Source organism: Anomaloglossus baeobatrachus, chromosome 2 (genome assembly GCF_048569485.1).
Source record: "Anomaloglossus baeobatrachus isolate aAnoBae1 chromosome 2, aAnoBae1.hap1, whole genome shotgun sequence".
Classification (NCBI taxonomy): domain Eukaryota; kingdom Metazoa; phylum Chordata; class Amphibia; order Anura; family Aromobatidae; genus Anomaloglossus; species Anomaloglossus baeobatrachus.
The window spans coordinates 474,498,361-474,511,838 of record NC_134354.1 but is presented as its reverse complement, the minus strand read 5'-3'; the positions used below and the strand labels follow the sequence as shown (position 1 = coordinate 474,511,838).

The window sequence follows — 13,478 nt, the reverse complement described above, 5'->3', positions numbered from 1 at the left end:
GAGAGCGGACCCAGGATCAGAATCTTGATCAGTTACATCCGCCTCATCACCCATAGATTCGTCCCGCTGGGATCCTGACCAGTGAGACGAAGTTGAGGGCCCCTCATAACGAGCCCGCTTAGGTTGTCTGGGACTGTCGTCCGAGTCAGAATCGTCACCCTGGGGTGCATGTGACACCCCCGGAGCTTGGAAGTGTTCCAGCTGAGGGGGACCAGGGGGCAATGATGCCACAGTGTCCATGGTCTGAGTTACTGGTCTAGACTGCAATGTTTCAAGAATCTTTGACATGGTCATAGACAATCTGTCAGCAAAAGCTGCAAACTCCGTTCCTGTCACCTGGACAGCATTCACAGGTGGTACACCCTGGGTCACGTCCAGCAGAGGCCCCGGCTGTGCAAGTTGCACAGGAGCCGAGCACTGCACACAATGGGGGTCAGTGGAACCTGCCGGTAGAGCAGCCCCACATGCGGTACAGGCAGCATATAATGTCTGTGCCTTGGCACCCTTGCGTTTTGCGGACGACATGCTGTTGCCTCCTTGTAATCTAGGAGGGGGTATAGCCGAGAATGACCAGCGACCGTACAGTACAAAGTATTTGCAAATACAAAATACTCAGTATACAAACGGCACAAGTGGGGGTGAGCCCTTGAGGCTGCTTACCGCCCGCTGAACAGCGGGTATGAGGCCGTAGAATCCCGTGTCTGGGTCTCCCCGTCTCCCCTCTGCAGCTCAGCGTGCAGGCAGGAATGGCTGCCGGCGTCCTGTGAAGAGGGGCGGACCGTGGGCGTGCCACAAACAAAGAGCGGGAAACTGCGTCCTACTGTGCCTGGTGTGAGGGCTGGAGTATGTAAAAACGACTCCAGCCCTCAGCGCTGATGCTCTGTACAGCGTCCCGCCCTCCTCCTGACTGGCAGGTGCGGAGGCGGGAACGAACGAACTAGGCCGCAAAAGCCGGGGACTGTAGTAATAATCGCGGCCGTGATATATGCACGGCCAGCGCGGAAGTCCCCGGCGCACCACAAGTCCCAGCCGCGTCGCAGGCCCAGCGGCCGGCGCGACCGTTCTCCCTGAGTCTACCCACTCAGCTAAGCTGAAGTGAGGAAATGGCACAAGCGCAGCAGCGCTGTTGTCCCCGGCGCACTAACACACCCAGCAATGCTGCGGTGTGCGCGCGTATGCACGGGGACACAGAGTACCTTGACGGAGCAGGGCCATGTCCCTGACGATACTCAGCTCCATATCCAGCGGCTTCTCCAGGGGCTGCGGATGGAGCACGGTCTCAGTGCCTGGAGACCGGTAAAATCCCACTTCGCCCAGAGCCCTAATGGGGATGGGGAAGGAATCAGCATGTGGGCTCCAGCCTCCGTACCCGCAATGGGTACCTCAACCTTAACAAGCACCACCGACAGAAAGTGGGGTGAGAAGGGAGCATGCTGGGGACCCTAGTATGGGTCCTCTTTTCTTCCATCCGACATAGTCAGCAGCTGCTGCTGACTAAACAGTGGAGCTATGCGTGCGTGTCTGACCTCCTTCGCACAAAGCAAAAAACTGAGGGACCCGTGCTCCCACGGGGGGGGTGTATAGCCAGAAGGGGAGGGGCCTTACACTTAAGTGTAGTACTTTGTGCGGCCTCCGGAGGCAGTAGCTATACACCCAATTGTCTGGGTCTCCCAATTAGGAGCGAAAAAGAAAAAAAGTTAGACAGTCATAATAATAAACCAGACACTGGACTTTAACATGGAGGATCCTAAATCTTTCCACTAAACTTTTTTCTCTGTTGGTTGCTTGCTTGGTTTTGTATGATAAATACTAGCACAAACCATGCCTTTGTTAGATTGGCCTAAGGAACAGGGATGTCTTACCGCATGTGGACTTCATGGCCATAGACCGGGATGCAAGACGGCCCATTAAGCGTGCAACAAGTATCTGTAAATCTGAACTCCAAGACAGGGCAATGTCGGGCAGGCCGTACGCAGTCACTGTAAACTTAAAACCCCATTCATTATTGCTACTGTCCGAAAAAAATAAAAACTGAAGTTGTGGACCAGCCTTAAAGGTTACTTTCTGGAAGAAAAGAAAAAAAAAATATTACAATAACATTTTATATGATACTACAATATAGTGCATAAATATTTAGAACATGCATGTATATTCTTATAATTCAGCCTTCAATATAACATCAGCGCAATGTCCTTATAGTTGTAGTAACAAGCGTCACAGTATATATGAAAACATCCACACCCCTCCCAGAGTGTAAAACTGTGGGTGGGGAAAGAGGGGGTCCCTGTGGAGTCACCTGGTGCAGGACGACCAGAAGCTCAGAATAGGAAACGGGTTCTGATGGTGCCCATCACTACACACTACCAGCACTTCATTAATGGGTAGGGGATTGTCAATACACTTAGTAAGTATGGCTTTCTGGGGAAGATCCATAATGTTTTCCGTTGAAAGGATTATTCAGAGCAACAAAAGGGTAACAGTATTTACCTGCCCAGGCCACAGAATCTAATGTACTAACACGATGCAGAAAAACCAAACAACAAAGATGGAGGCAACACAGGTAGGTGCAAAGCACAGATGGGGCAACCACTCACACACAGGAGATGACTGCTTACTATTAAAATTGCACACAACAAGGCTTGTATAGGTTCACACATGTAGGTGCACAGTGTGTGGCTTATAGCCTATTAGTTAAGCCCTTACTATTAGATTAGGCAGGCTGCCCAGCACTATATAAGTGCACCACACAGGAACTGGAACCCTAATCGACAAGGCCTACACTAATGGGCTTGTCAGCATCCTGTGCACTAATATAGTGCTGGGCAGCCCACTTAATCTAATAGTATGGGCATTACTTATAGGCTGTAAGCCACACACTGTGCACCTACATATGTGAATGGCGCTCCATACAAGCCATGTGTGTGCAATTTTAATACTAAGCAATCACCCCCTCCATGGAGTGGCAGTGTGTGAGTGGTTGCTTCATCAGCGTTTTGCACCTGTGTTGCCTCCATCTTTGTTATTGGGTTTATCTGCATCCTGTTAGTGCATTGGATTCTGTGGCCTAGGCAGGTAAACACTGTTGCCCTTTTGTTGCTGTGAATAATTATTGAATTTTTGGGGGGGAAATTTAATTCCCCTTTTTGTGGTTTTGCTTTTAAATGTTAAAAAGTACTTTAAACAACATAAAAAAAAACATACTGCTTCTTTTCCCTTACGTACCTTTGGCCACTTGTCAGTACCAACTTTGTGATCATAACGAACTTTGCCGCCTCTGGCATCTGTAAACTCCAAGTAGTCATATCTGCAAATACATATAAAATTAATTTCCGAAGGTCTGATTCTACACATTAAATAGGAATTAATTAGGATTGATATAGCAATCCATACACAGTGTAAAAAGCACAAAAGTATCACTCATAAAACAATCAACTATTGATAATCAAAATTGAGCACTCAAATAAAAATCATTAAAGCTTGAAGAGAAGTTGAATTTTCATTTTTCAATCAATTTTGCTATCCAAACTGGCGGAGGGGTATGGTAAATTTAAATAAATGTCTATACTTCTTTTCAAAACAATCATCATTCGTCCACACTTTTGGTTTAACCTTCCTCTTGTGTTAGCTTTCTGTTACTCTCTCTTATGTTAACGGGTCGGTTTTGACCCGTGTCTTAAATTACCCCTAGGATACCCTAAAAACAGTTATTTATGATCCAATTTGTTTCTTACCTCTTAGTTACCTTGTTAGGGTTTCTCATCCATGGAAGGATTGATTTTAATATTTTTGTTGTGGCCCCCTGGGCCTTTCATTTGAGAGCGTGCCCTTCATTTTCAATATACAAATATTGTCAAATGAACCTCAAGAGAATATAAAAACTTAAAAAAGAGAATTTTGTTTACTTACCGTAAATTCTTTTTCTTATAGTTCCGTATTGGGAGACCCAGACCATGGGTATTTAGCTTCTACCTCCGGAGGACACACAAAGTACTATACTTAAAAGTGTAGCTCCTCCCCCTGAGCTTATACACCCCCTGGTGAGCAGACCCAGCCAGTTTAGTGCAAAAGCTGAAGGAGAATAGCCACCCACAAGTAGAACAGAGCAAAAGCCGGAACAACCGGAGACTCTGTCCACGACAACAGCCGGTGATAACACGCGGAACAAGAAAATTGCCAACAGGCAACAGGGAGGGTGCTGGGTCTCCCAATACGGAACTATAAGAAAAAGAATTTACGGTAAGTAAACAAAATTCTCTTTTTCTTTATCGTTCCTTTGGGAGACCCAGACCATGGGACGTTCCAAAGCAGTCCCTGGGTGGGAAATAAACAGAAAAAAACTAAGAAGTAGGCAGAACCTAACTTCACAAATGGGCGACAGCCGCCTGAAGGATGCGTCTGCCCAAACTCGCATCTGCCGAAGTATGAGCATGCACTTGGTAGTGCTTTGAAAAGGTATGCAGGCTAGTCCAAGTGGCAGCCTGACAGACTTGTTGAGCCGTAGCCTGGTGCCTGAAAGCCCAAGAGGCACCAACAGCTCTGGTCAAATGTGCCTTGATCCCCGGCGGGGGAGGCACCTGAGAACTCTGGTAGGCGTCCGAAATGGTCGATCTAATCCAACGGGCAAAGGTCGGCTTAAAAGCAGAGAGGCCCTTGCGCCGACCTGTGGTTAGCACAAAAAGAGAAGTGCACCGCCTAAGAGCAGCGGTGCGAGACACATAGATCCGGAGCGCACGCACCAGATCCAGAGTATGCAGCGCTTTTTCAAAGCGATGAACAGGAGCCAGACAAAAGGAAGGTAGGGTAATGTCCTGGTTAAGGTGGAAAGGGAAAGGAGAGACCACCTTAGGAAGAAAATCCGGAGTCGGACGGAGAACCACCTTAACTTGATGAAAAACTAAAAAAGGTGACTCCGAAGAGAGCGCGGCCAAATCAGAGACTCTCCTGAGGGAAGTTATGGCCACCAGAAAAACCACTTTCTGTGAAAGACGATGCAAAGAGACCTCCCTAAGAGGCTCAAAGGGGACTTTCTGCAAAACCGTGAGAACTAAATTAAGGTCCCAGGGATCCAAGGGCCGCCGGTAAGGCGGAATGATGTGAGACGCGCCTTGCATGAAGGTGCGGACCTGAGCCAGCCGAGCGAGACGCCGCTGGAACAGAACTGACAGAGCTGAGACTTGTCCCTTGAGAGAGTTGAGGGACAGTCCTAGCTGCAGACCGGACTGTAGAAAAGACAGAAGGGTCGGCAAGGAGAATGGCCAAGGAGGATGGTCAGTAGAGCGACACCAGGACAGGAAAATTTTCCAAGTCCTGTGATAGATCTTAGCGGAGGAAGACTTACGGGCCCGAATCATAGTGGAGATGACTTCAGGAGGGATACCAGAAGCCGTCAAGATCCAGGACTCAAGAGCCACGCCGTCAATTTGAGAGCCGCAGAATTCAGACGGAAAAACGGACCTTGTGAGAGTAGGTCTGGACGGTCCGGGAGATGCCACGGCATCTCTACGGACAGATGGAGCAGGTCTGGATACCAAGCTCGCCTGGGCCAGTCCGGTGCAATGAGGATGACTCGACAGCCCTCCATTCTGATCTTGCGCACAACTCTGGGCAAGAGAGCTAGAGGGGGAAACACGTAGGACAGACGAAACTGGGACCAGTCTTGAACCAGTGCGTCCGCGGCGAATGCCTGGGGGTCGTGGGAGCGAGCCACGTAAACGGGAACCTTGTTGTTGTGACGGGATGCCATTAGGTCCACGTCCGGAGTGCCCCATTTGCGGCAGATTGACTGAAACACTGCCGGGTGCAGGGACCACTCGCCACCGTCCACGGTTTGACGGCTGAGATAATCTGCCTCCCAGTTTTCCACGGCTGGGATGTGGACTGCGGATATGGTGGACTTGGAGTCCTCCGCCCATTGAAGGATGCGTTGTACTTCCAACATCGCCAGGCGGCTGCGTGTCCCGCCTTGGTGATTGATGTAGGCAACCGCTGTCGCGTTGTCTGACTGGACTCGAATGTGCCTGGCCGCCAACAGGTGGTGAAAAGCTAGGAAAGCTAGAAGCACGGCTCTGGTTTCCAGCACATTGATTGAAAGGGCTGACTCGGACGGAGTCCAAGTGCCCTGCGCTCTGTGGTGGAGATATACCGCTCCCCAGCCGGATAGACTGGCATCCGTGGTGAGAATCACCCAGGACGGGGCCAGGAAGGAGGGCCCCTGGGACAGGGAGAGAGGCCGAAGCCACCACTGAAGAGAGCTCCTGGTTTGTGGCGACAGAGCCACTAACCTGTGTAAGGAGGAAGGCCGCTTGTCCCAACAGCGGAGAATATCCAGCTGCAGGGGGCGCAGATGGAACTGGGCAAAGGGAACAGCCTCCATGGACGCCACCATTTGACGCAGCACCTGCATCAGACGCCTGAGGGTATAACGGCGGGGCCTCAGCAGAGAGCGCACCGCTAGCTGGAGGGACTGCTGTTTGACTAAGGGCAACTTCACAAGTGCCATCAAGGTCTCGAACTGCATCCCTAGGTACGTGAGACTCTGGGTCGGAGTCAGAGTGGATTTGGGCAGATTGACCAGCCACCCGAATTGAGCTAGAGTGGAGAGAGTGAGCGAGACACTCCGCTGACAGTCTGCGCTGGATGAAGCCTTGACTAGAAGGTCGTCCAGGTAAGGAATCACTGCCAACCCCTAGAGGTGCAGAACTGCAATCACTGCTGCCATGACCTTGGTGAATACCCGATGGGCCGTGGCCAACCCGAAGGGGAGAGCCACGAATTGGAAGTGATCTTCTCCTACTGCAAAACGTAGCCAACGCTGGTGTGACACTGCAATTGGCACATGCAGATAGGCATCTCTGATGTCGATGGATGCCAGGAAATCCCCTTGGGACATAGAGGCAATGACTGATTGCAGAGACTCCATGCGAAAGCGCCGCACCTGAACATGCTTGTTGAGAAGCTTCAGATCCAGGATGGGCCGGAAGGTACCGTCCTTTTTGGGAACTAGGAAGAGATTTGACTAGAAACCTCTGAACTGTTCCCGGGCGGGAACCGGTACAATTACTCCATTGGCCAGTAAGGCTGCCACGGCCTGTGAGAAGGCGGCGGCCTTGGAGCAGGGGGGAGTTGAGAGAAAAAAAATCTGTTTGGCGGACTGGAAGAGAATTCTATCCTGTAGCCGTGGGAGATGATATCTCTCACCCACTGATCGGAGACGTGTTGAAACCAAGCGTCGCCAAAGTGGGAGAGCCTGCCACCGACTAAGGACGTTGCTGGAGCGGGCAGATAGTCACGAGGAGGCTGGCTTAGTGGCAGCAGCTCCTGCGGTCTTCTGTGGACACGCTTTTGGGCGCCAGTTGGATTTCTGGTCCTTGGCTGAGTTAGCGGACGAGGCCGAGGGCTTAGAGGACGACCAGTTGGAGGATCGAAAGGAGCGAAACCTCGACTGATTCCTACCCTGGGCAGGTTTCCTGGCTTTAGTTTGAGGCATGGAAGTACTCTTCCCGCCAGTAGCTTCCTTAATAATTTCATCCAGCTGTTCTCCGAACAGCCGGGACCCAGCAAAAGGGAGCCCAGCAAGGTACTACTTTGAAGAAGCATCTGCCTTCCACTCTCGAAGCCACAAGATTCTGCAGATAGCGAGGGACTTAGCCGAAGCCACCGCAGTGCGGTGAAAAGCCTCCAGCATGACAGACATGGCATAGGATGAAAAGGCCGAAGCTTGGGAAGTTAAGGCATCCATTTCGGGCACAGATTCCCTGGTGAGGGAATGCATCTCCTCTAGAGAAGCAGAGATGGCCTTGAGAGCCCACACTGCTGCAAAAGTCGGAGAAAACGTGGCCCCCGCCGCTTCATACACGGATTTGGCCAGAAGGTCAATCTGGTGGTCAGTGGAATCCTTAAGGGAAGTGCCATCAGCCACCGACACAACGGTCCGGGCTGCGAGCCTAGACACCGGAGGGTCTACCTTTGGGGACTGAGTCCAGTCCTTGACCACCTCAGGTGGAAAGGGAAAACGGTCATCAGAACCACGCTTTGGGAAGCGCTTGTCAGGACAGGCCCTGGGCTTGGTCACAGCGGCCTGAAAACTGGAGTGGTTAAAGAACACACTCTTTGCTCTCTTAGGCAAGGTAAACTGGTGCTTTTCTGCCAGAGAGGGTTGCTCCTCTGATACTGGCGGATTGAGATCCAGTACAGAATTAATAGAAGCAATCAAGTCACTAAGATCTGAGTCACTTTCGGACAGATCAATGGGGCACATGGAGTTAGCCTCCGAACCCCCTGTAAAGGCATCCTCCTCATCCTGCGAGTCAGCTCTGGAATCAGAGCCACGGGAGGAGGAGGGAGAGAAAACCCTGCGTCTCTTCTTAGGAGGACAGGGTCTGGGCCCTGATGATGAATCCTCTGTGAGCTCCGGTCCTGAGGGACCCCTAGCAGCAGAGGCACCCTGTGAAGGGGGCTGATGCATATTCATCAACGTCCTGGACAGAAGACCCATGGACTCAGCAAAAGACTGGGAGATAGACCTAGAAAAGGATTCTACCCAAGCCGGGGGTTCAGCCACAGGAGCAGGAGCAGCCTGAGAAACCACTGGGGGTGAGACTCCAGGCTGTGGCACCGCCAAGTTAGAGCAGGCATCACAATGTGGGAAGGTGCTCGGTTCAGGCAGCAGGAGCTTACATGCAGCGCATACAGCATAAAGCTTTGGGGCCTTGCTCCTCGTGTGAGACATGCTGCTGGAGTGGGGGCTCTGCCAGAGAATGAACCCCAGAGAGTATATACAGAGGTCCACAACCGGAGACCGGTTGTGGCTTACCAGACCGCTGGAGCGGTTTGTGTGCCCTCCAGATCCCGAAGCCCGGACCCCCAAGCACAGCATCTCAGCAGAGATGCTGCAGACCAGCGCTGCAATGACTTATCGCAGAGAGAACGCTGAGAAAATGGCCGCCGGAGCGAAGAGAGGGGGCGGGACTTGCTTGAGGAGCGGGATCTGGAGGGCCATAGAGACCTACAGGGGAGGGGACACACACTGCAGTGGGGAGTGTCCCTCCCCTGTACAGAACGGCCGCCTGGAGGAGCCGAGCCTGTCCCTCTGCATGAGTGACATGCGAGGGCAGTGAAACAGAAACTAGGCCTCCGGCGAAGCCGGGGCCTAAATTTGAGCGGCGCGGCCGACGCGCAGGCACCATCGGCGCGGTTCTCAGGCGACAGCTAGAGAACCCGCCGGAAATGTCAGTAAACACAATAAGCACACTCTCCCCCAACAATAAAGTACAGGGACCCCGAAATCTAAACGTCTCAGGTACTTAGCTTGCTGAGACGCAGGGCCAAGTCCCTGGGGATGAGTGCTCCGGTCCAGCAGGGTCCTGAAGGGCTGCGGATGGAGACCGGTCTCCTGCCAAGCATGGAGACCGTGTTGGCTCCCACTTCAAGCCAGAGCCCAGGAGGGATGGTGAAGGAGCACGGCATGTAAGGCTCCAGCCTAGGAATCAACCTTACAACACCGCCGACACAGTGGGGTGAGAAGGGACATGCCGAGGGTCCAGATGTGGACCCCACTCTTCAATCTCGTTCCAAAAGGAAAAAAAATCATATGAGAATGCATGTGTGGATGTATGCCTCCTGAACACAAAGCGATAAACTGGTTGGGTCTGCTCACCAGGGGGTGTATAAGCTCAGGGGGAGGAGCTACACTTTTAAGTGTAGTACTTTGTGTGTCCTCCGGAGGTAGAAGCTAAACACCCATGGTCTTTGTCTCCCAAAGGAACGATAAAGAAAAAATTTGTTATATTATCTGACTATTACTGAAGGGTTTTAGAACAAAATTTCTTAAATGTAAAAAAAAATATACATATATATATTTTATATTATTAACTCTAGTAACATCTATGGTGTTACGGGTCAATTTTGACCCATATCTAACTACTTTATGAAAAAGGCAAAAAACTTTTTTTTTATATAGAACTTTAATACAAATAAAAGATGAAAAATATATTAACATTAATAGCATTAATAATAATAAAAAAGAGAATTTTGTTTACTTACCGTAAATTCTTTTTCTTATAGTTCCGACATGGGAGACCCAGACCATGGGTGTATAGCTAGCGACCTCCGGAGGACACACAAAGCACTACACTCAAACGTGTAGCTCCTCCCTCCGGGCTATATACACCCCCTGGATGACAATCTACCCAGTTCAGTGCAAAAGCTGAAGGAGGACATCCACCCATAAGTAGAGATAGAGTAAAACTCGGCAAAACCAGCATTCTGTCTACTAACAACAGCCGTGAAGCACACGGAACAAAAAAACTGCCAACAGGCAACAGGGAGGGAGCTGGGTCTCCCATGTCGGAACTATAAGAAAAAGAATTTACGGTAAGTAAACAAAATTCTCTTTTTCTTTATCGTTCCTTTATGGGAGACCCAGACCATGGGACGTTCCAAAGCAGTCCATGGGTGGGAAATAAACGAAACGGAGAAGTAGGCAAAACCTAACTTCACAAATGGGCGACAGCCGCCTGAAGGATGCGTCTGCCCAAGCTCGCATCTGCCGAAGCATGAGCATGCACTTGGTAGTGCTTAGAAAAAGTGTGCAGACTGGACCAAGTGGCAGCCTGACACACTTGCTGAGCCGTAGCCTGGTGCCTGAAAGCCCAGGAGGCACCGACAGCTCTGGTCGAGTGCGCCTTAATCCCCGACGGGGGAGGCACCTGAGAAGATTGGTAGGCATCGGCGATAGCCGACCTAACCCAACGAGCCAAGGTCGGTTTAGACGCCGAAAGGCCCTTGCGCTGACCCGTGGTTAGCACAAAAAGTGAGGTGCACCGCCGAAAAACGGCGGTGCGAGACACATAGATTCGGAGCGCCCGCACCAAATCTAAGGTGTGCAACGCCTTCTCAAAGCGATGCACAGGGGCCGGACAAAAAGAGGGCAATGAAATGTCCTGGTTAAGGTGGAAGGAAGACACCACCTTAGGGAGAAAGTCCGGAGTCGGACGAAGAACCACCTTGTCTTGGTGAAACACCAAAAAGGGGGATTCCGAAGAAAGCGCAGCCAAATCAGAAACTCTCCTGAGAGAAGTTATGGCTACTAGAAAGACAACTTTCTGTGAAAGTCTAGACAAAGGAACCTCCCTGAGAGGCTCAAAAGGGGGTTTCTGTAAGGCCGTGAGGACCAAATTAAGGTCCCAGGGATCCAAGGGTCGTCGGTAAGGAGGAATGATGTGAGATGCGCCCTGCATGAAGGTGCGCACCTGAGCCAGTCGGGCGATACGCCGCTGGAACAATACCGACAAAGCCGACACCTGTCCCTTAAGTGAATTGAGGGACAGACCCAACTGTAGACCCGACTGTAGAAAAGACAGGATGGTCGGCAAGGCGAACGGCCAAGGAGCATGGCCGGAAGAGCGACACCAGGACAGGAAAATCTTCCAAGTCCTGTGGTAAATCTTAGCCGAGGAAGACTTCCGAGCCTGAGTCATGGTGGAGATGACCTCAGAGGGAATGCCTGAAGCCGTCAGGATCCAGGACTCAAGAGCCACGCCGTCAATCTGAGAGCCGCAGAATTCTGGCGGAAGAACGGACCTTGAGAGAGAAGGTCTGGGCGGTCCGGAAGATGCCACGGCACCCCTACGGACAGGCGGAGCAGGTCTGGGTACCAGGCTCGCCTGGGCCAGTCCGGAGCAATGAGTATTACTCGACGGCCCTCCATTCGGATCTTGCGCAGAACCCTGGGCAATAGCGCTAGAGGGGGAAACACATAGGCCAGACTGAACTGAGACCAATCCTGAACCAGTGCGTCTGCTGCGAAGGCTTGAGGATCGTGGGAGCGAGCCACGTAAACCGGAACCTTCTTGTTGTGCCGGGAAGCCATTAGATCTACTTCCGGAGTGCCCCACTTGCGGCAAATTGACCTGAACACTGACGGATGCAGTGCCCACTCGCCGCCGTCCACGGTTTGACGGCTGAGATAATCGGCCTCCCAGTTTTCCACGCCTGGGATGTGGACTGCGGATATGGTGGACTTTGAGTCCTCCGTCCACTGGAGGATTCGTTGAACCTCCAACATCGCCAGACGGCTGTGAGTTCCGCCCTGGTGATTGATGTAGGCAACCGCTGTCGCGTTGTCCGACTGAACCCGAATGTGCTTGCCCGCCAATAGGTGGTGAAAGTCTAGGAGAGCTAGAAACACGGCTCTGATCTCCAGCACATTGATCGGGAGGGCTGATTCGGACGGAGTCCAAGTGCCCTGTGCTCGGTGATGGAGAAACACCGCTCCCCAGCCGGAGAGACTGGCATCCGTGGTGAGGATCACCCAGGACGGAGTCAGGAAGGACCGTCCCTGTGAAAGGGAGAGGGGCTGAAGCCACCACTGAAGGGAGTTCCTGGCCTGTGATGACAGAGCCACCAGCCTGTCCAAAGAAGAGATCCGCTTGTCCCAACAGCGGAGAATGTCCAGCTGCAAGGGACGCAGATGGAACTGGGCAAAGGGAACCGCTTCCATGGACGCCACCATCTGACCCAGCACCTGCATGAGGTGTCTGATGGAATGACGGCGGTGCCTCAGCAGAGAGCGCACTGCCACACGAAGGGACTGCTGTTTGACTAAGGGCAACTTGACAAGTGCCGGCAGAGTCTCGAATTGCATCCCTAGGTACAAAAGTACCTGGGTCGGGGTCAGAGTCGACTTGGGGAGGTTGACAAGCCACCCGAATTGGACTAGAGTGGCGAGAGTGAGCGAGACACTCCGCTGACAGTCTACACTGGATGAGGCCTTGACTAGAAGGTCGTCCAGGTAAGGAATCACTGCCAACCCCTGGAGGTGCAGGACCGCAACCACTGCTGCCATGACCTTGGTGAACACTCGGGGGGCCGTGGCTAAGCCAAAGGGAAGAGCCACGAACTGGAAATGTTCCTCTCCGATCGCAAAGCGTAGCCAGCGCTGGTGTGAAACCGCAATAGGCACATGCAGATAGGCATCTCTGATGTCGATGGATGCCAGAAAATTTCCCTGGGTCATTGAGGCAATGACCGATCTTAGAGATTCCATGCGAAAGTGCCGCACCTGAACATGCTTGTTGAGAAGCTTGAGATCTAGGATGGGCCGGGAGGAACCGTCCTTTTTGGGAACTAGAAAGAGGTTTGAGTAGAAACCTCTGAACCGTTCCCGGGCGGGGACCGGAACAATTACACCGTTGGTCTGCAGGGATGCCACGGCCTGAGAGAAGGCGGCGGCTTTGGAGCAGGGGGGGGTGGACAGAAAAAATCTGTTTGGCGGGCTGGAGGAAAAAGGTATCCTGTAGCCGTGGGTGATGATATCCCGCACCCACTGATCGGAGACGTGTTGCAACCACACGTCGCCAAAGTGGGAGAGCCTGCCCCCGACCAAGGACGTTGCTGGCGCGGCCAGATAGTCACGAGGAGGCTGCCTTGGTGGCAGCGGCTCCTCCGGTCTTTTGAGGACGCGGCTTTGCGCGCCAGTT

At 52.1% G+C, this 13,478-nt stretch overlaps 1 protein-coding gene across 1 annotated transcript in view; it reads right to left on the bottom strand.

Moving 5' to 3' along the window:
• Positions 1 to 13,478, bottom strand: part of ZZEF1 (zinc finger ZZ-type and EF-hand domain containing 1) — a 337,771-nt gene that overhangs the window by 130,144 nt on the left and 194,149 nt on the right. Inside the window, exons 23-24 of the mRNA XM_075336372.1 lie at positions 3,223 to 3,304; positions 1,863 to 2,064 (exon numbers count right to left, since the gene is read on the bottom strand). Coding sequence (XP_075192487.1) covers positions 1,863 to 2,064; positions 3,223 to 3,304 — 284 coding nt within the window. The remainder of the gene's footprint in view (positions 1 to 1,862; positions 2,065 to 3,222; positions 3,305 to 13,478) is intronic.